Here is a 26,213-nt window from a genome sequence, read left to right as displayed (position 1 = left end):
CTGTTGACTTTATTCTGACGGTCTATACAAATACGGACATACTACATGTATAGATTTTTTTTTATGTTTTACTATATTTACAAAGAGAAAACTATTTGTTAAAAAATTATTTGTTTTGTGTCGACATATTCTAAGAGCCATTGTTTTTTGTTCCGTCGATTGAGCGGTCTGAGGGCTCGTTTTTTGCGGGGCGAGCTGTAGTTTTTTGGGGTACATGCAAGATTTTGATCACGTTTTGTTCTATTTTATTTGGAAACGAGGTAACCAGAAAACAGTCATGTTTGAATTGTGATTTTTTTTTTCCTTTGGCAATCTTTCGGCGGGTTAAATAACGTGAACATTTTTATAGTTAAAACCTAGTATGGGCCCCACCCCCCACCGAGAGCTCCGAAAAATGTGCTAGTTAATTAATTAAATGTTTACCATAATTTCATAATCAACAAATCTTTACAGGGGCTGAAGCTCTGATTTTCAGACATAGGGGGAGCTCTGTTAATGCTGACACACCCTGTGAACACACTATATTTTTTAATGTTTCTATACCAAAAACACTTGGATAAATAAATTGATAAATCTCCCACAAACAGCTCCAAATCCCCTGTCTACACATTACATGAAAAAACACTGGCTGCCTGAAGTCACCACTAGGGGGAGCTCAGTGCATATGGATTTATACAGCTCCTAATGAACACAATGCACTGAGCTCCCCCTAGTGGTGGCTACAGGATAATGCTAGGGCTCTTTGTCGGGAAGCAGGTGGAGTTAGGGGCCGAGCCCTACACTTATTATGGGCCCCATAGCAGTGGCATGGTCTGCCTCTATGGTGAGGATGCCGCTGGATGCAAGGCCATCTGTGGCGCCCCCTAATGCGCGCTGTGCAACTACATAGGCCACACTCCCCTAACGCCAGCCCTGAATCTATATCACACATCACTCTACACTAGTAGTTGTAGTGTTGCAACAACTGGAAAGGTACAGAATGGGGCCACTGAAGGGGCGTACACAAAAATTATAGGGCCCCATAGCAAAACTGAAACGAATGCTATGGGAGCAGTATAAATCATGCGGTGAGCTCCCCCTAGTGGCGGCTGCAGGTAAACAGAATGTTATTACTTAACTCAATGGTGATAGGAAGAACACTAGCAGCTCAGTGCCCCCATTAACCACAAGCCCCTTACAAGTGACTCAAGAGCAAATGTCCCCACAGCAGCGTACCCTGAGATTAGTGGAATCTGCACATGAATATGTTTAAAGAGGATTAGCGGCTGTTCTAGCTAAAAAACAGGGACCTCCTTCTAAGACATCTATATGCCCTAACAGCAGGGGTCCTCATAATGGAACAGCCCCATTAAATCTTATTATCATAAGGAAACAATATTACATCTGTGGTGGCTCCTACTCAGGTTGTTTTTAGGTGCCACTGATTTTATAATATGTCTTTATAGCGGTCGGAGCTCCGAGTTCCCTGCATAAACATAAAATCAAATGGAAATATTCTATCTGCCTGCAGCCACCACTAGAGGGAGCTCAGGAGCTCACTGCATACTGTGTTATATTGAGTTCACTGTATGATCAGTAAACAGTAAGCTCCTGAGCTCCCCCTAGTGGTGGCTGCAGGTAGACAGAATTTGATCATGTAACTATGGGGGAATTTGATAAGATTGGTGTTTATAAAGAGCGCTGGAATAAGATGCGCTTAATTTATTTGTCGGGCTACATAAGGCCACACCCTATTTTACTAAGAACCGCCCACCTTCTAGTAAAGTGGCGCAAATGCCTCCCCAAAAATTATTTTTCCCCCATAAATTGCAACTTTTGATGGAAAGAGTAAAAAATTCGCCCTATGTCTGTGTAGGGGATTCGGAGCTCTGTATGGAAAACGGAACTTCAACCTCCATAAAGATATTATACGAAATTAATCCGCACAGAAGTTTCAATCTATTTAGATTGAAAACAACGCGGAAATTCTCCGTCACGACGCAAACATCGACTTTGACGGTGACTTTCTCTGTTACTTCTTTTCTACGTCAGTGTCGGTATCAGAAACATTTCCAGGAGGAGCGCTGAGTATTGCGGACCATTACTCACATACGGTTTCATGATTGATCACCCGATATGACGGAATATTTCACGTCTCCCATAAATCACCCTCCACCCACGGACCACCCCACCGGGCATGACACTGGAAGCTGCTGGGGTGGAGATGAAACGTGTCTGGGAATATTACGAGACACGTAGGTTCATGTGTATGAGGGGTCCGAGGAGACGCAGGATTATACTCAGGGGTGCAGCTAAGGGGACGCAGAGGGATCAGTCACATCAGGTCCTGACACCGCGAGGGCCCGTAATCCACCCGGTCACATAATAAAGCTGATTTATAAGAAGATGGTGCAAATTATTGTAACTGCACATTGCAATGCTGTACACTAGAATTCCGGTAATCTGGCATCTGATAGTCCGGAAACGCTGTGATCGCATAAAATCAGGAGTAGTAGCATATTACATATCGTTATTTTTTTCTGCTCCATCTACTTGAAGGTTATCTAGTCAAGTTTATGTTATATACGAGTCCGATAATCCAGAATATTTTATCATCTGGCGCTTCATCGGTTCTAGTCATGCCGAATTAAAGGAATTTACTGTGCATATTTATGTAGCCTGATGTGAAACCACTGGAGGCACCAGGACCAGGAACAATTTGATATAATGCAAAAAAAAACAAAAAAAAACAGTAACTTTCTAATATGCTAAAAAAAAAATAATAAGATCTCTGTCTGCTGTCAGTGAATGGGATTATTCTGATTTCATTCAGCGGCTGAAACCCCATACAGATCTATTACCCCTCACAACAGAGGGTTTGTTACAATTGCATCCAGTTTAGACAACACTCTGTGAGTTAAACAGCCTGGACTCCAGACTGATACATTTACCTGCACTGCTACATTGTAACAAACTATCAGAACAGGAGCGATTTCTGCTGCTGACGTGTTTAGCTCACAGGGGATTGTCTAGTCTGGATATAATGGCAGTAAACTTTCAGATGTTGGAAGTATTAGGAATGTATCAGCCTATGAATGTAAACAAGAATGTTCTCATTCACTGACAGCAAGCAGAGATCCTGAAAATGGTAAAGAATTGAAACACAAAGTATATTACAAAGCTTAATTTACACAAAACCTTAATTAGTTAGTACAAATGGCGCCGTCCCATAGAACCAATGACAAATCCAGCTCTGCTACATCTATACAGATCCATAAATGGTCCAATTTGAAATGTCTTCCTGCCTGTTTTCTGACATTTTGAGAAGACGCCACTGTTACACTGCACAGGCTTGTGCAAGAAATGAGACTTTCACCGGGGAAGCGTCTGTGCCGGGTCAGCTGATGCCAGTCGTATCACACAACGCGAATCTCCATCTGCTTCTACGACGCTCTTAATGGACGGAGGCAGTGGCGTAACTACCGCCGTAGCAGCAGTAGCGGCTGCTACGGGGCCCGCGGCATGAGGGGGCCCGTGTCGCCCGCCGGCACGGGCCCCCACCATGGCCGGAGGCTCCGCTAGCAGCCGCTATGGCTGCTACAGCGGGACGCCACTGAACACTACGGCAGAGCAGGGAGGTATCTCCCCGCTCTGCCATTAACTGGTTTCCGACCGCTGGCTGTATTTTTACGGCCAGCGGCCAGGGACGGGTCCTTAAAACCCGAGCCATAGACTTTCTACGGCTCGGGTTTTAACTTGCTGCCCGCGCGATCGGGCAGCTGAATGTCGGGTCTCCGGCTGTCAGTGACTGCCGGGGACCATGAGGAGAGGATAGAAGCAGCTTTCGCTGCTTCTGTCTTCTCTGATCACTTGTACACAGCGCTGAATGCGCGCTGTGTACAGGAATGGAGACAGCAGCAGCGGCGCTGTCTCTATTCCTCCCGGTGATCATATGACTGGTCACATGATCGCCGGGTGCTGTTAGTGGCAGACTGCTGCTGGGTCTTACTAGACCCAGCACAGCCCTATTAGTGACAATCGTCACTATGAGAGGGCTGATTTTCCCTGTAACTGGGGCTGCTGTGCAGCTCCAGTTACAGGGGAAAAACATGGTGTAAAAGAGGAAAAAAAATATATAAAGTTCCCCAAAGGTCTTCTTTGACCTTTGAGGGACAGACCATAGTAATAAAAAAATAATAAAGTAAAGTGCAAAAAAAATGTCAATAATAAATACACATAAAATACCCACCGCGAAAAAAAACGTCGTCCCCCCCGCCAATCATTGTTGTAACGCTAGCGCTGACCCAATTACCCTAATATAGACATGTAATCTATAAAAATTTACGGTAGACAATGACGATCACAAATAAAAGGTCTATTTTAGGGTAAAACTGTTATTACCCAAAAAAAATAGCTGAAATGTAAAAAAGCTTATTTTTTTACTATTATTTTCAAACTTTATGAATAAAAATTCTAAAATATCAAAAAAGGTGTGTATAAAATTGATAAAAAAAGAAACCTGCATTATCTACGGAAAAAACGTCGCAAAAATCACGTCGTTAGCCCAACAAATAAAAAAGTTATAGCCATTTAACTAACACGTGCTAAAAATGGCTAAACGGTGTCTGGTCCTGAAGGCGCAAAATAGAGCAAAAGACATGTATCCCCCCCCCTCTCCACAGGACATGTATCCCCTCTCCACAGGACATGTATCCCCCTCTCCACAGGACATGTATCCCCTCTCCACAGGATATACACAGGACAGGGGATACATGTGTGATCGCTGGCATTGATAGGGAGAACGGGGGACTGAAAGTCCCCTGAATTTCTCCATCACAAACCTCGGACTTCCGGGGTCTGTGTCGGCAGCTCCGTAGAAATGAATGGAGCGCCGGTCGTGCTTGTGCGCATGCGTGACCAGCGCTCCTTTCATTGTTATTGAGCTGCGCAGACACCGGAAGTTAGAGGTTTGTCATGGAGAAGTTCAGGGGACTTTCAGTCCCCCGTTCTCCCTATCGCTGCCAGCGATCACACATGTATCCCCTATCCTGTGGAGATCCTGTGGAGAGGGGATACATGTCTTTTGTAGGACACACTGTATGTCGCCTTTTTTTGGGAGGGGGGACGCTGTATGGCGTTCCCTACAGGGGGGGTGGCTGCATGGCGTTCCCTACAGGGGGGGGAGCTGTATGGCGTTCCCTACAGGGGGGGAGCTGTATGGCGTTCCCTACAGGGGGGAGCTGTATGGCGTTCCCTACAGGGGGGGGAGCTGTATGGCGTTCCCTACAGGGGGGGAGCTGTATGGCGTTCCCTACAGGGGGGGAGCTGTATGGCGTTCCCTACAGGGGGGGAGCTGTATGGCGTTATCTACAGGGGGATGTATGGCGCTATCTACAGAGGGGGGCTGTATGGCGTTATCTACAGGGGGGCTGTAAAAAGGGCACTATCTATAAAGGGGGGGGGTTGTGTGACACCCAGGGGAGGGGGGGCCCCAGTCAAAAGTTTGCTATGGAGCCCAGTCTTTCCTAGTTACGCCCCTGGACGGAGGCAATGATTCTGGCAGATGTCACACTGTCTCGTCTCAGCATGTGACTGCAGAACTTGACGCTGGAAATAAATGTAAGGGAACGTAACGCACATGTCCTATTACTCTCCAGTATAAGGGCAATGTCGTTATATGTGAAGCTCCGTCAACAGCCACCATGCGGCACGTGAATACTGATGACTATGACTCGTCCAGTCTGTGACCAAAGAACGCCCCATGGATGAGGGTCTCACATGCGATATACTGAGGAGGTGCCTGCGCACTATATACCCTTCCATACTGGAGGTTTGCAAACAGATGGAGCAGAGCTGAATTTGCGATATGGGAATCTGACATAGAGGCCGGGAAAGCCTATATTTCCGGGCCGCCTGCACACGAAGGAAAATCCGTAACGTATCTTACGTTGCAGCAAAGTGGATGAGATTTAACAAATTTCGTCCACACGCGGAGGAAAAACTTCATTGTAGAAATTGACCTGCGGTGCAGATTTTTTAAGAGTTGCGCATTTGTTGCAGATTTTCCCCATTGGGTTCAGTGGGAAAATGGAAATCCGCAAAAGCTGCGTTTTTTTTCTGCGGAATAGTTGAATTTCCGCAGCATAATGGCAACCAGAAGGAAAAAATTAACTTTTTCAACTTTCAAATAAAAAATATATACTCACCTCCCCTGGCGCTCCTGTAGTGACACGTCTGTTCTCCGATCTGATCTCTGTTGAGCCGGCCTCCTTGGTTGACGTTTTGTACCATGTGACACTGCAGCCAATTAGAGGCCACATGGGATAAAATGTCAACCCAGGAAGCCGGCTCAATACAAAGCCAGCCAATGGCACCAGGGACGTGTCGCCACAGGCGCGCCAGGAGAGGCAAGTATACATTTTTTTATCCCCTCTTCTCTTTCACGGCAGCAAAATCGGTTGAAAATCTGCAACAAATGAAACATGATTTAGTTTGGACTTTGGGCCGGAATTCCCTGTGGAATCTGGGTCGGATTTGCTGCGGAGTTTTGCCAATCAAAGAGTCACCGGCTGCATCACATGATCCATTTTAGAGCTGTTGACTGGCTGAGAGGGATCATGTGACAGACCATGTGACTCCACATGGTTATAATACCGATTTTCTTATTTTATTAGGTCGTCATAAATCTGTATTTTAAAAAACTGAAATAATAAAAATTTATGCCAAAAAATAAAACACCTCCCCCTGCTGGTGACCGGGAACACCGCTCCAAAAACAAATAGCAACGAATGCAAAGGAGCAGTATAATTTCATTATAATATTAGGCTAAGACTCCATGATGACACAGGGTCACCCACTAATGGCCGTGGCATGACCTCCATGTTTCCTAACGGAAAAATAAGCCCACGCGACCTTGCAAGGTCATTGGAAACTTTGTGGTGATCCTATGATTTCGCTGAGCCTCGCAGGTGATGCCGTGTTGTTCCTGCGGTCGGACCCCTGGTTAGATGCCGTCTCTGGAGACGGAGTACTGGCCACTTCATCAGGAATCTCATTGCCCGTATTTTCCTGGCGGCAGAAATACATTTCTCCAGAGCCCCGTTGTTGCAAAAAGGTCTCATGTCCCATTGATGGTCCCTTGTTAGGGCTCCTTAGGGTTAGTTTGGCCCACCAGAGGGCATATGGATGTCATAGAGGGCGGTTCCATGCTCCCAACCCACCCACCATTCATCTGAATTATATGCCTGTAATGCCACATTTCCCCTGCAGTGGCCGCTATTTGGGAACCTGAAACGTATCCAACACAGTGCAAGGAACAAGCAGAGGTGTGGTCCATTGCCACCAATCAGGTTGCAGGTTGCTCTCTTCTGATTGGTTGATATGAGAATCGTTTTTGCTTTTCCTTGGCACTAGTTTAGATCACCCCCCCCATCGTACATTAGTTTGTCTCTTAGCTTTACACAATGTGACCACTGGTGACCACCCTGCGTCTCCAACTAAGCCGGCCCTTTAGTGCAAGAAGGCTGCAAACAGCAGCACATGTCCTTTAAGCAAAACTGGGGTAGGGGGAAAAGATCAAGTTCTCCTCTTTAGACAACCACTTTTTGTTATTACGTACCCCAGATAATAAGCTGAACACAGGGCGTCCTCCTGCTGGTGCCCCCAGGAATTTTTAAAGGAGGTTTCCAAGCATGTTGGTGCCAGCGGTGGACATGCCAAAATGCAATATTTCTGGTGGAGCCCCAAATTTCCTGCTACCCTTCAAACAGCCATAGGGTTACATGATGAAATTCTCTCTACCTGCAGCCACCACTAGGGGGAGCTCACTACAAAGGGATTATACAACTCTATAATAAATTTATATGCACTGAGCTCCCTCTAGTGGTTGCAGAAATAATTTTATCATTTAAAATTATTTTTATCATTTAGGTGCTAGGAAATCTCCTCTAAGTGCACCCCTGCCCCCAGCGATCAACTGAAAACTGTGACAGCAGGTGTCTTTAATTTCCCTACAGCGCCACCACAGGAGAAATGAAGCATTACACAGTGTCTACTGAAATAAATGTGATGTTTGTGTAATACAAGACAGGACCTCCAGAGAGAGAGACGCTCCATATAACCGCTCTCCACTCATCCGGTCCTGTACAGGAGACCCCTCTACTAACTTATAGGGTAGACACCCCCTTTAAACTTACAGTTATCGCTGTAGTCGTCCACTAAGATGATTTCCCGGATAAGGTGCATAGGTGTCCGATTCAACACACTGTAAAAGACACAAAGAATAAGATTAATGTTTACACAGCGAAATAAGCAAAGTGCAGCTATAAATACAGGTTCTTTACAGGTGAAGAAGCCTTTAGTGTAACATTTGTAGTACTTGGTTCAATGCCCTTTAGGTCTAGATTACAGTTTTATAGGAATCATATTTTCACATGGCTGTAAGTGTAGATGTGTGTTCTGCAACACAAAAACAGTGATGCAATGTGGTGCACTAAAGTCTGCTCCTTCTGTACAGTGACATTGCTGTAAATTAGTTTGTAGCAAAGGTGTTACAATTAAAAATGTCGAACAAACTTATGGAAATCACTGCGTATAAAGTTTCTCAACTTTCTAATATATGTCGTGTTTAAATGCTTGCTGTCAGTGAATTGACACATTGTTTACATTCAAAGGCTAAATAAACTAGTCCTTCTCACACAGATGAGGGTTTGTTATAACTGTATCCAGTCTAAACACAGAAGCAGTGATAGAATTGAAGAAACCCTCAGCTGTGGGAAGTATTAGGCCTCATGCACACGAACGTGTTTTTGTATCCGCAATTCACCCGCAAATCTGTGGGTGAATTGCAGAACCATTTATTTCTATGGGCTCATGCACACGACCGTGGTTTCCATGGTCCGTGCATTGGGCGGTACCCGCACCGCAAAAAGATAGGACAAGTCATTATACGGTCCGGGCTCATTGAAATTAATGTGTGCACGGTCCGTGAATTGAGGGCAAATGACACTCCGCGGCCTTCCGTGCCACAATCATGGGCCGTGCACAAGGCTACGGTCGTGTGCATGAGGCCTTAGTTCTGTACAGGTTTTCAGCCTTTGAATAGACATATGAATGTTTCCATTCACTGACAGCTAGCAGAGATTTTGAAAATGGTGAAGAAATTAAACACATGGGGCAGATGTAGTAATGCTATATAAGATTTAGACAACATAAACTTAGACCACTCGGAAGATGCAACAAATTTATCACGGTCTCCCACGCTTATGATGAGTTTGGCGAATCTTGCTTGAAGAGTTAAATGCGCCAAAAAGGTGTCAAGTAGGAGGCACCAAATGTATTATACAGCGTGCCCCACTATGATAAGTTTGGCGCATCTTCTGACTGCCGGTTCTTGTCAATCTTCCCATTTTTCTCTTCCTTTTAGAATTTTGTGCAAGACATTTGGCGCACTTTGTGACATGTTAAACCACACCCCCTTCATCTAAGCCACGCCCCCAATTTGAACCACTTCTTTTTTTCTTTTTTTTTTAAAGTGTCTAGTATGTGTTAGGTCATGTTCAAACGGCGCTAAAAAAAAATGACGTATAAATTTGTCAGATACGATGGCGTTTCTTGTCAAGCTCTTTTTAAAATACAGGCGTTTTTGATACGTTTTCCGCGTGTTTCTTGATGCGTAATATGGACTCCCATTGACTATGGGAATATTTGGAACGTTTTCCTAGTGCTTTTTTCCTACACGTAACACATTTTTAAAATACGCTTATGTAAAAAAAACAACGCATTCTATGTACTAACTGCGCGCTTTCCTATTAATTTGAATTGGAAGCTTAATCAAGCGTTTTATGACGTGTATTTCGGGGGCGTAAAATACTTGAAAATACGCATCAAACACACGCCATGTGAACAGGGCCTAAAACTTAATGCGTCATTATGGCCCTAAAACTTGCGCCACTTTTGGTGCTGTTTACGACATCCACATTAGTGCAGAATCTCCCATTATACAATAATTCATATTTGACAGACAATTGGTTGCCATAAAGCCCAGTGGCCCTATGATAACACTGAGCACAGGGGCAGGAAGGGTTGTCCTGATCACACAGGCAGAAAAAGATGTAGCAGAGCTGAGCTGATTGTATCTAGTGTAGCAGAGCAGAGTTCATTTCCCAGTGAAGCAGTGCTGAGATTGTCTCAAGTAACAAAACTGAGTTTATTGTAGGTGAACTGAATTTGTATGGTAGAGCAGAGCTGAATTAGTGATGTATAGCAGAGCTGAATTAGTGATGTATAGCAGAGCTGAATTAGTGATGTATATCAGAGCTGAATTAGTCATATATAGCAAAGCTGATTTACTCAAATCGTGCAGTTCATGACGATATCACAATGCTGTTACGTAGGACTGCGGATTAACGCATGATGATACATAATACACCCATAAAGAATGAAAACACATGTTGAGCTCTGCTACATATGAAGTCATTTCATGCGGTGCTGGAACGGTGCATTGAACTATTAATTGTGCTGTATAACAAAGACTAGGACGCTGGTAAAGTAGGCGATTTCCCTTATCGGCTTCCCCTAGAAGAGCGCGGCGATAAGAAAAATAGCGAGACGTCTTTAATTCCAGTGTAAGAAAATAATAATGTACAATTATGTCAGATAAGAAAACCTTTTGTGCGTTGGATTTGAATTCCTGCTCTTCCCTGAAAACGGATTATTAAGTCAGGTAAAGATAATAATGTGAATTGTGACCAATAGGAAGACATTTAAATTACCGGAGGAAAATCATTTAATCAGGAAGGAGCCGGACACGGGAATAAAAGAAAATCAGCCGTCAATAGCAACCAATGAGATTTCAGCTCTGATTTGTAATAGGCTATGGAATAGAATTCCAGAACTACAGTTCAGACTGACACTTATACAGACAGGAAAGTGGAATCAAGGCAACAGATGGTGGAACTTTGTATGCACCTTTCAGGGTCTTAGTAAAGTTGGGTTGGGAATGTAACGACTGCTGTTAGGGGTTTGTCACCCACCCCATGTATGAGATTTAGAAAACATAATTTTGTTTTTGAATGTACATCTGAGTGAGGTTGTTTCTGCAGCATGTGCATGGGTTAAACCAAACCCTATTCAGATGATTGGGTTACAGGGATGCCCTATAATTGGATACACTAGTTCTGCTCCCTGATCCATGAATAGAATTCCAGAACTGCAGTGAAGACTGACACTTAAACAGACAGTGCACAGGGAGCGAGGCAAGGTGGTGGCATTCTGTATAAGCCATTTAGGGTCACTGGGGAGTTGGGTGGGAATGGTTATGGCTGTCGTCAGTAGATAACTTTAGGTTTTAACGTAAAACGTTGCCGCGTCTGTCCCAGGTCTTCGTCATTCGTTTATTTTTAGAGCGCTCAGATGGCTTCACATGTTTCCCAGTCCTGCAGGACCCAACAGAGTGACAGAACTGAGGACGACCATCTGCTGTGCCGGGTCAGTACTGATCTGTGACGTCACCTACGTGACAATACGGGAGGAATCGAGTCTATGGAGCGGCCCCGAATGGGAAATGTTCAGGTCTGCGAGGAATATACAGCAGATTTACTCGCTTCAGAGGAAACATATGTTGAAGAGTATATTACATCACCTCAAGACTAGAAAAGGATATATTTATATATATAGTGAAAATGTGTTACAAAACATAAAACACTGGAAAATCTTGTCTGAATACATTAGATCTATACTCCAGTCACATCCAGAGCTGCTTTCAAACTTCTGCTGGTTGCCCTAAAAACAGACAAATGTCAAACATAGAAACTGAAAGCGATGTTAACTCCGTAATTGTCTTCTGAAACGGCCCATACTCCTTCTGACTCACCCATTTAGATGCACGCTTGGCTCGGCCGACATGCTCGATTTTTCTTTTCCCAGACAATTGCCCTTAGGGGAAGAGTCAGGGCTGTATGGTGTTACATATCAGAGAGTCGTCTGTTCCCGCAAAGTTCGTCCGACTGTCATCTAATGTGTATAGACACCTTAAGCTTCCATAATGCACTGCATGCTGGTAACAGGAGTCTGGCAGAATTCTGAATGCAGCTCTGGATGTGACTTGAGCATAATGATGTAACTGAAGACCAGCTCAAAGTTATCCTTTAAAACGTCACATCAGAAGTGGTAAGTGAATTTGTATGGAGCCAAAAGCATAACAATCCCCTTAGTAAGGGGACAGGCGTCAGTGGTGTTGCTAGCACGGGGCATCTAGGGCAAGCGCCGCTTTCAACTGTATCCACATTCTCAGGTCGTGTATCCAGTTGAAAACTATGGCGGAGCAGAGAGCCATTGGCTCCCTGCTTCTTCACTTACTCTTGTAAGCCACATGCTGCCCTTTAGGCCTGTGGTCTACAAGAGGTTTGGGGCACGCTGAGGATGTCAGGATCCCGGCACAGACAGCACAATAACGTCACTGTATGCCACTGTGCCGACTGCGGACAGCAGAGACAGGAAGAGGACCCAGCCAAACGTCGTTGGAAAAAAGGTTTCAGGTTTTTTGTTATCAGTTATTTTCATTAGCGCAAAGGTAGTACTATGTGGTTATGGTGTGGTGGTATTATTCAGTAACAGTATGGGGGTATTATTCAGTCACTATGTGGTTATGGTGTGGCAGTATTATTCAGTAACAGTATGGGGTTATTATTCAGTCACTATGTGGTTATGGTGTGGCGGTATTATTCAGTAACAGTATGGGGTATTATTCAGTAACAGTATGGGGTATTATTCAGTCACTATGTGGTTATGGTGTGGCAGTATTATTCAGTAACAGTATGGGGTATTATTCAGTCACTATGTGGTTATGGTGTGGAGGTATTATTCAGTAACAGTATGGAGGTATTATTCAGTCACTATGTGGTTATGGAGTGGCGGTATTATTCAGTAACAGTATGGGGTATTATTCAGTCACTATGTGGTTATGGTGTGGAGGTATTATTCAGTAACAGTATGGAGGTATTATTCAGTCACTATGTAGTTATGGTGTGGCGGTATTATTCAGTAACAGTATGGGGGTATTATTCAGTCACTATGTGGTTATGGTGTGGCGGTATTATTCAGTAACAGTATGGGGTATTATTCAGTCACTATGTGGTTATGGTGTGGCGGTATTATTCAGTAACAGTATGGGGGCATTATTCAGTCACTATGTGGTTATGGTGTGGTGGTATTATTCAGTAACAGTATGGGGGTATTATTCAGTCACTATGTGGTTATGGTGTGGAGGTATTATTCAGTAACAGTATGGGGTATTATTCAGTCACTATGTGGTTATGGTGTGGCGGTATTATTCAGTAACAGTATGGGGGTATTATTCAGTCACTATGTGGTTATGGTGGGGAGGTATTATTCAGTAACAGTATGGGGGTATTATTCAGTCACTATGTGGTTATGGTGTGGCAGTATTATTCAGTAACAGTATGGGGTTATTATTCAGTCACTATGTGGTTATGGTGTGGCGGTATTATTCAGTAACAGTATGGGGTATTATTCAGTAACAGTATGGGGTATTATTCAGTCACTATGTGGTTATGGTGTGGCAGTATTATTCAGTAACAGTATGGGGTATTATTCAGTCACTATGTGGTTATGGTGTGGAGGTATTATTCAGTAACAGTATGGAGGTATTATTCAGTCACTATGTAGTTATGGTGTGATGGTATTATTCAGTAACAGTATGGAGGTATTATTCAGTCACTATGTGGTTATGGAGTGGCGGTATTATTCAGTAACAGTATGGGGTATTATTCAGTCACTATGTGGTTATGGTGTGGCGGTATTATTCAGTAACAGTATGGGGGTATTATTCAGTCACTATGTGGTTATGGTGTGGTGGTATTATTCAGTAACAGTATGGGGGTATTATTCAGTCACTATGTGGTTATGGTGTGGAGGTATTATTCAGTAACAGTATGGGGTATTATTCAGTCACTATGTGGTTATGGTGTGGCGGTATTATTCAGTAACAGTATGGGGGTATTATTCAGTCACTATGTGGTTATGGTGTGGAGGTATTATTCAGTAACAGTATGGAGGTATTATTCAGTCACTATGTAGTTATGGTGTGGTGGTATTATTCAGTAACAGTATGGTGGTATTATTCAGTCACTACGTTGTTATGGTGTGGCGGTATTATTCAGTAACAGTATGGGGGTATTATTCAGTCACTATGTGGTTATGGTGTGGCGGTATTATTCAGTAACAGTATGGGGGTATTATTCAGTCACTATGTGGTTATGGTGTGGTGGTATTATTCAGTAACAGTATGGGGGTATTATTCAGTCACTATGTGGTTATGGTGTGGCAGTATTATTCAGTAACAGTATGGGGTTATTATTCAGTCACTATGTGGTTATGGTGTGGCGGTATTATTCAGTAACAGTATGGGGTATTATTCAGTAACAGTATGGGGTATTATTCAGTCACTATGTGGTTATGGTGTGGCAGTATTATTCAGTAACAGTATGGGGTATTATTCAGTCACTATGTGGTTATGGTGTGGAGGTATTATTCAGTAACAGTATGGAGGTATTATTCAGTCACTATGTAGTTATGGTGTGATGGTATTATTCAGTAACAGTATGGAGGTATTATTCAGTCACTATGTGGTTATGGAGTGGCGGTATTATTCAGTAACAGTATGGGGTATTATTCAGTCACTATGTGGTTATGGTGTGGCGGTATTATTCAGTAACAGTATGGGGGCATTATTCAGTCACTATGTGGTTATGGTGTGGTGGTATTATTCAGTAACAGTATGGGGGTATTATTCAGTCACTATGTGGTTATGGTGTGGAGGTATTATTCAGTAACAGTATGGGGTATTATTCAGTCACTATGTGGTTATGGTGTGGCGGTATTATTCAGTAACAGTATGGGGGTATTATTCAGTCACTATGTGGTTATGGTGGGGAGGTATTATTCAGTAACAGTATGGGGGTATTATTCAGTCACTATGTGGTTATGGTGTGGCAGTATTATTCAGTAACAGTATGGGGTTATTATTCAGTCACTATGTGGTTATGGTGTGGCGGTATTATTCAGTAACAGTATGGGGTATTATTCAGTAACAGTATGGGGTATTATTCAGTCACTATGTGGTTATGGTGTGGCAGTATTATTCAGTAACAGTATGGGGTATTATTCAGTCACTATGTGGTTATGGTGTGGAGGTATTATTCAGTAACAGTATGGAGGTATTATTCAGTCACTATGTAGTTATGGTGTGATGGTATTATTCAGTAACAGTATGGAGGTATTATTCAGTCACTATGTGGTTATGGAGTGGCGGTATTATTCAGTAACAGTATGGGGTATTATTCAGTCACTATGTGGTTATGGTGTGGCGGTATTATTCAGTAACAGTATGGGGGTATTATTCAGTCACTATGTGGTTATGGTGTGGTGGTATTATTCAGTAACAGTATGGGGGTATTATTCAGTCACTATGTGGTTATGGTGTGGAGGTATTATTCAGTAACAGTATGGGGTATTATTCAGTCACTATGTGGTTATGGTGTGGCGGTATTATTCAGTAACAGTATGGGGGTATTATTCAGTCACTATGTGGTTATGGTGTGGAGGTATTATTCAGTAACAGTATGGAGGTATTATTCAGTCACTATGTAGTTATGGTGTGGTGGTATTATTCAGTAACAGTATGGTGGTATTATTCAGTCACTACGTTGTTATGGTGTGGCGGTATTATTCAGTAACAGTATGGGGGTATTATTCAGTCACTATGTGGTTATGGTGTGGCGGTATTATTCAGTAACAGTATGGGGTATTATTCAGTCACTATGTGGTTATGGTGTGGTGGTATTATTCAGTAACAGTATGGGGGTATTATTCAGTCACTATGTGGTTATGGTGTGGAGGTATTATTCAGTAACAGTATGGAGGTATTATTCAGTCACTATGTAGTTATGGTGTGGTGGTATTATTCAGTAACAGTATGGTGGTATTATTCAGTCACTACGTTGTTATGGTGTGGCGGTATTATTCAGTAACAGTATGGGGGTATTATTCAGTCACTATGTGGTTATGGTGTGGCGGTATTATTCAGTAACAGTATGGGGGTATTATTCAGTCACTATGTGGTTATGGTGTGGCGGTATTATTCAGTATCAGTATGGGGGTAATATTCAGTCACTATGTGGTTATGGTGTGGCGGTATTATTCAGTAACAGTATGGGGGTATTATTCAGTCACTATGTGGTTATGGTGTGGCGGTATTATTCAGTAACAGTATGGGGGTATTATTCAGTCACTATGTGGTTATGGTGTGGCGGTATTATTCAGTAACAGTATGGGGGTATTATTCAGTCACTATGTGGTTATGGTGTGGCGGTATTATTCAGTAACAGTATGGAGGTATTATTCAGTCACTATATGGTTATGGTGTGGTGGTATTATTCAGTAACAGTATGGTGGTATTATTCAGTCACTACGTTGTTATGGTGTGGCAGTATTATTCAGTATCAGTATGGTGGTATTATTCAGTCACTATGTGGTTATGGTGTGGCGGTATTATTCAGTAACAGTATGAGGGTATTAGTCAGTTACTATGTGGTTATGGTGAGGCGGTAATATTCAGTAACAGTATGGGGGTATTATTCAGTCACTTTGTGGTTATGGTGAGGCGGTATTATCCGGTCACTATGTGGTCATGGCGTGGCGGTGTTATTTGCTTCTTGTATAGTGTTATTGTTGGTAATATTGTACGTGGTATCTGGGTTTTGTCAGTAACAGTAGGGTGATATTTGTTCCTTGCATAGTTGTATTATTTAATAACTATATAACTGTATAATTTAGATGTATATTATCATACATAGAAAATTGTCTTATAGCTATGTTGTTTTTATTACAGATATACGGTATATACTAGGGTCAGTTCACACAGAGTTTTTTGGCGCTGATTTTGACCCGGAAACCGCATCGGAATCAGCGCCAAAAAACACCCTAAACCGTCTCACATTGATTTCAACGGGAGGCGGAGGCGTGCTCTTCCTTCCCATGGTTCCATCTCTGACTGCCCATTGGCCACGGTCGAAAAAACGCTGCAAAAAACTGTGGCAAGAAAGTGCAGGCAGGTGAAAATCTGCCTCAAAATTCCGCCTGCAAATAAACTGTGTGAACAGGGCCTTAATTTGTATTATTTTTTATCTTTGATCTTTATAGACCCTAACAAACCACCCTAGGGCCCACGCGTCTAAGCAGCAAGCTGGTGCGGGGGAAGCAAAGCTTCAAAATATGCATTGGGCCCAAAGGACTATAGTTACGCCACTATATCGAGCTGTAATATGGAACTTATAGCAGTCTATAGAGCTCTACCGCTACTTCGGAAGATGCCATATTATGGAGACGTAACATTTAGGCATAAGTCATACTATAAGCACTAAACCACAATTTAAGAGGAATACCCCTTTAAATTTCACTCTAGGGTGTTGTTACCTATTGAGAAGTCAATCAAACCGGGGGCGCTAATTCTTATGCAGCGGCTTAAGTTTTTAAATAAGGATTAGACATATAATAATGGAGGAGCATTCACTCCACCAGGCGGGAACCTCGCTAAATGCCAATTATTTATATTCCGGAGCTCCAAAACTTACATCACGTATAATTGCTTTGATTACTTACTGACGAATGTAACAAGCGAAAACAACGCCGGCGCCATCCCATTAATAGAGGAGGAGAGAATTTATGGGGCTTGAGGGACGGATAAACACGACTATTTCTCAGGTCTAAAATATTACATTTTTTTATCAATTGGTTATTTTATATCAAAATGTATCTTTTCTTTTAGTTTAAAATCTGAAGCATAAAATATCTCGCAGCCCCATCTCAGCGGCATGCGACTACATCACGCTATTCACATTAAGCAAGCAGCGCCTGAGAGTCACAAATCAGACATCACTCAAGAGTTAATTTGTAGTTCTGGATAATTGGATTAATTAAAGTAAAAACTAACGGGGCAAACGGCTGACCAGAAATCTAACATGAAATGGATACACAATAGCGAGCGAGCGATTACCAGATCTTTATGATATGAGATGTGAAGGACGGAAAGCAAAACGTGTTCATGCAGCTTGTTACTCATTCCAAGGGAATACACGGAGAGAATGTCGAAAGTGACACTGAAAACACGAAGATTTATCTAAAAGTGTAAATTTGGCCTCAGTGACACCTTCTAAAACTCAAATTCATATCACCAGGTGCAGAAAGTCATAAGTCCTATCCGGAGCAACTACAGTCACATATGGAAATTATTCTCACTGTTCACATACAATATTATAAAAGTTATATTCTTGTATATAGGAGCAGTATTATAGTAGTTATATTCTTGTATATAGGGGCAGTGTTATAGTAGTTATATTCTTGTATATAAGAGCAGTATTATAGTAGTTATATTCTTGTATATAGGGGGCAGTATTATAGTAGTTATATTCTTGTATATAGGGGGCAGTATTATAGTAGTTATATTCTTGTATATAGGGGCAGTATTATAGTAGTTATATTCTTGTATATAGGAGCAGTATTATAGTAGTTATATTCTTGTATATAGGGGCAGTATTATAGTAGTTATATTCTTGTATATAGGGGCAGTATTATAGTAGTTATATTCTTGTATATAGGGGGCAGTATTATAGTAGTTATATTCTTGTATATAGGGGGCAGTATTATAGTAGTTATATTCTTGTATATATGAGCAGTATTATAGTAGTTATATTCTTGTATATAGGGGGCAGTATTATAGTAGTTATATTCTTGTATATAGGGGCAGTATTATAGTAGTTATATTCTTGTATATAAGGGCAGTATTATAGTAGTTATATTCTTGTATATAGGAGCAGTATTATAGTAGTTATATTCTTGTATATAAGAGCAGTATTATAGTAGTTATATTCTTGTATACAGGGGGCAGTATTATAGTAGTTATATTCTTGTATATAGGAGCAGTATTATAGTAGTTATATTCTTGTATATAGGAGCAGTATTATAGTAGTTATATTCCTGTATATAGGAGCAGTACTATAGTAGTTATATTCTTGTATATAGGGAGCAGTAGTATAGTAGTTATATTCTTGTATATAGGGGGCAGTATTATAGTAGTTATATTCTTGTATATAGGAGCAGTATTATAGTAGTTATATTCTTGTATATAGGAGCAGTATTATAGTAGTTATATTCTTGTATATAGGGAGCAGTAGTATAGTAGTTATATTCTTGTATATAGGGGGCAGTATTATAGTAGTTATATTCTTGTATATAGGAGCAGTATTATAGTAGTTATATTCTTGTATATAGGGGGCAGTATTATAGTAGTTATATTCTTGTATATAGGAGTAGTATTATAGTAGTTATATTCTTGTATATAGGGGGCAGTATTATAGTAGTTATATTCTTGTATATAGGCGGCAGTATTATAGTAGTTATATTCTTGTATATAGGAGGCAGTATTATAGTAGTTATATTCTTGTATATAGGCGGCAGTATTATAGTAGTTATATTCTTGTATATAGGGGGTAGTATTATAGTAGTTATATTCTTGTATATAGGAGTAGTATTATAGTAGTTATATTCTTGTATATAGGGGGCAGTATTATAGTAGTTATATTCTTGTATATAGGCGGCAGTATTATAGTAGTTATATTCTTGTATATAGGAGTAGTATTATAGTAGTTATATTCTTGTATATAGGGGGCAGTATTATAGTAGTTATATTCTTGTATATAGGAGTAGTATTATAGTAGTTATATTCTTGTATATAGGGGGCAGTATTATAGTAGTTATATTCTTGTATATAGGAGCAGTATTATAGTAGTTATATTCTTGTATATAGGAGGCAGTATTATAGTAGTTATATTCTTGTATATAGGAGCAGTATTATAGTAGTTAGGCCTCATTTACACGAGCGTATTATACGCGCGTGCGACGCGCGTGCTTTTCACGCGTGTCGTACGCACCTATAATAGTCTATGGGGCTGTTTAGACGATGCGTGAATTTTGCGCTGCGTGAGTGCGTTGCGTAAAACTCACGACATGTTCTATATTCTTGCGTTTTTCACGCAACACGCACCCATTGACTTCAATGGGTGCGTGAAAACAACGCATGCCACACGGACGGTCCTGCGTTGCATGCGCGAAAATCACGCAAGAGCTGTCAAAAGGATGAATGTAAACAGGAAAGCACCACGTGCTTTTCTGGTTACAAACATCCAAACGGAGTGTCAAATTAGAGATGAGCGCACCGAACTTCACCGGGTTCGGCCGAACTCGTTTTGACCGAACCCGGCAAAAAATGTTCGGGTACGCGACGTCAGGAGACAGTCACTGCCCACGGTGCTCAAAGACTTAAACTGTTTCAGCACCATGGACAGTGACTTGCGATCACAATATACATATACGTGTAAAAAAAAACAGAAGTTCGGACTTACCGATAAGTCCCGGCTCCTTCCTCCAGTCCGACCTCCCGGGATGACAATTCAGGCCAAGTGACAGCTGCAGCCAATCACAGGCCAAGCACAGGCTGCAGCCAATCACAGGCTGCAGCGGTCTCATGGCCTGCCGCGTCATCCTGGGAGGTGGGGCCGGATGACAAGAGAGGGACGCGTCACCAAGGCAACGGCCGGGAGACCGGACTGGAGGAAGCAGGCAGTTCATGGTAAGTTTGAACGTCTTTTTTTAGTCACAGGTTGGTGTATATTGTGATCGGCATTCACTGTCGAGGGTGCTGAAAGAGTTACTGCCGATCAGTTAGCTCTTTCAGCACCTTGGACAGTGACGGGCGTCGACTACCTCATCTCTATGATGGCGGCTGCGCGAAAATCACGCAGCCGCGCATCATACACGGATGACACACGGAGCTGTCAATTGCCTTTTGCGCACGCAAAACGCAGCGTTTTTTTGCGCCCGCAAAACGCACACGCTCGTGTAAATGAGGCCTTATAGTAGTTATATTCTTGTATATAGGGGGCAGTATTATAGTAGTTATATTCTTGTATATAGGAGCAATATTATAGTAGTTATATTCTTGTATATAGGAGCAGTATTATAGTAGTTATATTCTTGTACATAGGAGGCAGTATTATAGTAGTTATATTCTTGTATATAGGAGGCAGTATTATAGTAGTTATATTCTTGTATATAGGGGCAGTAATATAGTAGTTATATTCTTGTATATAGAGGCAGTATTATAGTAGTTATATTCTTGTATATAGGGGCAGTATTATAGTAGTTATATTCTTGTGTATAGGAGCAGTATTATAGTAGTTATATTCTTGTATATAGGAGCAGTATTATAGAAGTTATATTCTTGTATATAGGAGCAGTATTATAGTAGTTATATTCTTGTATATAGGAGCAGTATTATAGTAGTTATATTCTTGTATATAGGAGGCAGTATTACAGTAGTTATATTCTTGTGTATAGGGGCAGTATTATAGTAGTTATATTCTTGTATATAGGGGGCAGTATTATAGTAGTTATATTCTTGTATATAGTGGCAGTATTATAGTAGTTATATTCTTGTATATAGGGGCAGTATTATAGTAGTTATATTCTTGTATATAGGGGCAGTATTATAGTAGTTATATTCTTGTATATAGGGGTCAGTATTATAGTAGTTATATTCTTGTATATAGGAGCAGTATTATAGTAGTTATATTCTTGTATATAGGGGGCAGTATTATAGTAGTTATATTCTTGTATATAGGGGGCAGTATTATAGTAGTTATATTCTTGTATATAGGGGGCAGTATTATAGTAGTTATATTCTTGTATATAGGGAGCAGTATTATAGTAGTTATATTCTTGTATATAGGGGCAGTATTATAAAAGTTCTATTCTTGTATATAGGAGCAGTATTATAGTAGTTATATTCTTGTATATAGGGGCAGTATTATAGTAGTTATATTCTTGTATATAGGAGCAGTATTATAGTAGTTATATTCTTGTATATAGGAGCAGTATTATAGTATTTATATTCTTGTATATAGGGGGCAGTATTATAGTAGTTATATTCTTGTATATAGGGAGCAGTATTATAGTAGTTATATTCTTGTATATAGGGGGCAGTATTATAGTAGTTATATTCTTGTATATAGGGAGCAGTATTATAGTAGTTATATTCTTGTATATAGGAGCAGTATTATAGTAGTTATATTCTTGTATATAGGGGCAGTATTATAGTAGTTATATTCTTGTATATAGGGGACAGTATTATAGTAGTTATATTCTTGTATATAGGAGGCAGTATTATAGTAGTTATATTCTTGTATATAGGGGGCAGTAGTATAGTAGTTATATTCTTGTATATAGGAGCAGTATTATAGTAGTTATATTCCTGTATATAGGGGGCAGTATTATAGTAGTTATATTCTTGCATATAGGGGCAGTATTATAGTAGTTATATTCTTGTATATAGGAGCAGTATTATAGCAGTTATATTCTTGTATATAGGGGTAGTACTTTACGGACGTAACATGGTCGTGTGAACCCAGCCTCAAGAGGGTTTTACACTGGTCAATTATCGGGCAAACGCTAGTTTATCTGATGGTCGTATCGTTTTAAAAAACTGGAATATTATCGTTGTCGGCAGCACATCTTGGTGTGTAAACAGGGAGACGCGCTGCCAACATGATGATAATGTATGGGGACGAGTGAACAGAATAACGAGCACTCGTCCTCATCCATAGCTCCTTGTGACAGGAGCAAAGGAGAGCCGATCAACGTTGATCGGCGCTCGCTGTACCGGCCAAAATTGGCCGGTATAATAGGGCCTTAATAGACCCAGAGAAGGTATTCTTCAGGCCTAGAGCTCCAAAAGTATCCCCATTAACTGAATGTCCACCTTATAACACTGATCCATTTTATAAGATATCGTTATAGGGGACAGAGCACAGAATCCTTTGCCTCCCTTCAATCTATAATTAAATGATAAAAATAAGTCTGCCTGCAGCCACCACTAGGGGGAGCTTAGGAGTATACTGATTTAATATTGAGTTTTATGTATTAATCTGTATGAGGTATGCTGCTAATCTCCCCCTAGTGGTGACTTCAGGTACAGAACTGTATATTTGGTCTCTGTGACTATGTAGGTCAGGAGATGGGGAGCTCTGTATCATAAAAACAGAGCTCCAAACCCGATGATGATGATGATGATGATGATAATAATAAATATTATTTTTTTTTAAATTTAATTAAAAAACATTTTTTTTAAATTAGACACATCCCTCGCAAGGAATTTAAAAAATGTTTAAAAACAGGACGAGTGATTTGTCGGAAGTCTCGAGAGCGTTCTACCTTGTTTGCCTCCAGCTGTGAATGGTTAATTCTTTTTTTCCTCCCTTTGTTATCAGAAAAGCTGTCAGATAAATGGAAATATAAACTGACAATTTGGAAAAAAAAAAAGCGTAAGATGAGTTTATGCCGCACATATTGTATTCTAAATTGAGACGGTAATTTGTCCTCCCACATATTTTCTCTCTGATTTACGGGTATAAAATACCTTCAGAGTCACATGTCGAGCAGATGCCGCGTATGCAAATATTCCGTGTTAATAACAATATCAATCGGAGAATTACCATTTCCTTGATGAGAACAATAGCGAGACAATATTAGGAGCGTTCCCTTCTTCTGCGGTGAGAAGTTAATTTACTTAAATATGAAATCGCACATCTCTCCTCATCCTGGGAATTGTGAATATTAATTGCTACATTGTATTCCCTACAGAATGGATTGTGTGACCGTCGTCTGAACTAATTTACTCGTTTTATACATCACAAGTTTGCAAAGTAAACTTCCCACCTCTAACATTATTTTCTGGTAGTCAAGGGTCCAATCTCCGAGGCTCCCACGTGTCAGGAACATGAGGCCCGGCCATACCTCTATTTAGTCTCCTCCTGGTTGGCACCACCAGCCCCCTTGGGTTGCAGAGCCCAATTTTCCCCGTAGGTGGCGATCCCACCTCTGGGGCCCCAAAAAATCTGGAGAATTGGGCATGGATGTATCTCTATTCCGTCTCCTCCTGAACACGACCACGCGCCTTGGGTGGCAGGAAAGTTCGACCAATAGTTGGCATCCCAAACCGGTTTCGGCACAAGAAGTTCTACTGTCCCTGCGGAGTCTATATCATGTCTGCCGGTTATAGAGATGAGCAGATTGATATATCATTTTTTCTTTATAGTATATACAGAGATTCCCAACCTTTTCAGGGTCGAGGCCCCCGTGGAGAAAACAAAATTTCCTCAGGGAACCCCTACACTCGTAGGTTATGTTCACACAGCATTTTTTGTAAGGCAGAAAAAATCTGCCTCAATTCCTGAAGGAATTTTGAGGCAGATTTTGAATTGACAGCGATATTTTATGCTTTTTTTTTTGCGGTATTTTTTTAAGCCGTTAACGAATGCAAAAACAGCAGGCAAAAAAGCACCAAACGAGCGCCACAGGTATTTTCTGCCTCCTATTAATTTGACGTCACGTCTGCTACAAGGAAAAGCATTTTTTATTTTTTTTAGAGCTGTGGATGAGCGGAGTGTCAAGGCACCCCTGGACGGTTCTCGCGGCACCCATGGACAGTTCTCGCGGCACCCCTGGCCGGTTCTCACGGCACCACTGGACGGTTCTCGCGGCACCCCTGGACGGTTCTCACGGCACCCCTGGCCGGTTCTCACGGCACCACTGGACGGTTCTCGTGGCACCACTGGACGGTTCTCGCGGCACCACTGGACGGTTCTCGCGGTACCACTGGACGGTTCTCGCGGCACCACTGGACGGTTCTCGCGGAACTCCGGTTGGGAAACACTGATATACACAGACACACCGGCCCTTTAACTCTGTCCTGAAAGAGGAGAGTAGGGATGTAGTTTGGCATATGCAGCCAGGCTTATACCTCCATAGAGGCTGCAGTGCTCCTCCAAAGTCAGGATAAGGTTAACCCTAATTATTCCACGCACCTCTGATTCCCATTTGTCACATTTTATGTAGATCTTTTATTCTACCACAAAGGAGCAGAAATATTTATAAGTCCTGAAATTCTTCAATGGGGGAAGGAATCTCAATAAAAATAAATGAGAAAGAATCTAACGTCTGGTGATAGATATAAGGGGCAGGCTACACGGGTTGGATCTCAGTGTTCAGTCTCCCTCTAAAAAGGAATCGAAATTGTACAGAAGAAAAATCTGCCGCCAGTAAAAACAGAAAAATCATAAAACAATACAAATAATATTATTAAAGCCCAGAAAAATTCACGTCTTCAAGGGCAAGAGAGGAAGAGTCATTACCGGCTGACAGCGACCTGTGCGGACGGAAGAGTTACAGCCCAAACTGAGCGTAAAGACCGGCAGAAATCACCGCTCAAGGACGCCGCAAACGAGAAGTGCCATAAAATATCACAGCTCAGTAACGTTACAAAACCAAAGACTTCAAATGTAACAAACCTTCCCGAAGACGCCGGCGCCGCAACGTTCATTCAAAGGAACGCAACACCTGATAGTTTAAAGGCTACGCACACCTTTGAAAGGGATTTTTTTTAAAATTAAAATGTCTATCAGTGTGTTTGGTGCAACTTTATAATTGGTTTTTATTAAAAATAATTTTTACTTTTTGAGATACAGCTGCTTTGAATCCGTATATAGAGCAGCTGTATCTTTTGCTGTATCCGTCAGGTCAGCGGGACTGACGGGTTCAGTGTCCGCGGGTCCTGCGTATCTCTATTAGTTCATAACTTAGATGTGATTGATTACAGGTGGATCCTGCGTGACCCGCTGACACTGATCCCGCCAGTCCCACTGACAGGTTTTTTGGAATGTTTTTATCATTTGTATCTCAATATGAGATAAAACCCGACCAAGATAGGAGAGTAGATCAGGGCAACCCCTTCCGATTTGCAGCTCTGCCAAAAGTGAACTGCTTTTTGCGGTGGCTCTCCACTCTCGCTGATAGGGCAAGTGGAAAGAGGTTTTCCTTATAAGAAAAGCCCTTTAAATAAAGACAACGGTTCACATTAAAGGGGTCCTCCGCTTTCAACAATCCCTGCTTGTTACAAGTCTCCATTTACAATAAGCAATTTATAAAGTGTCTGCGTTTTTAATGCATCAAGCATTTTTTGGTGCGTTTTTTACGGCCGTTTTTAGAGCTGTTTTTCCATTGAGACAATGAAAAACGGCTCAAGAAGTGACATGTACTTCTTTTTA

The 26,213-nt window shown here is 41.5% G+C and overlaps 1 protein-coding gene across 1 annotated transcript in view; it reads right to left on the bottom strand.

The window, feature by feature from the left end:
• Window positions 1–26,213, bottom strand: part of GALNT14 (polypeptide N-acetylgalactosaminyltransferase 14) — a 422,900-nt gene that overhangs the window by 107,793 nt on the left and 288,894 nt on the right. Inside the window, exon 4 of the mRNA XM_075863437.1 lies at window positions 8,175–8,242. Within this exon, the coding sequence (XP_075719552.1) occupies window positions 8,175–8,242 (68 nt within the window). The remainder of the gene's footprint in view (window positions 1–8,174; window positions 8,243–26,213) is intronic.

This window comes from Rhinoderma darwinii, chromosome 4, assembly GCF_050947455.1.
Source record: "Rhinoderma darwinii isolate aRhiDar2 chromosome 4, aRhiDar2.hap1, whole genome shotgun sequence".
NCBI lineage: Eukaryota > Metazoa > Chordata > Amphibia > Anura > Rhinodermatidae > Rhinoderma > Rhinoderma darwinii.
This window is presented reverse-complemented; position numbering and strand designations above follow the sequence as displayed.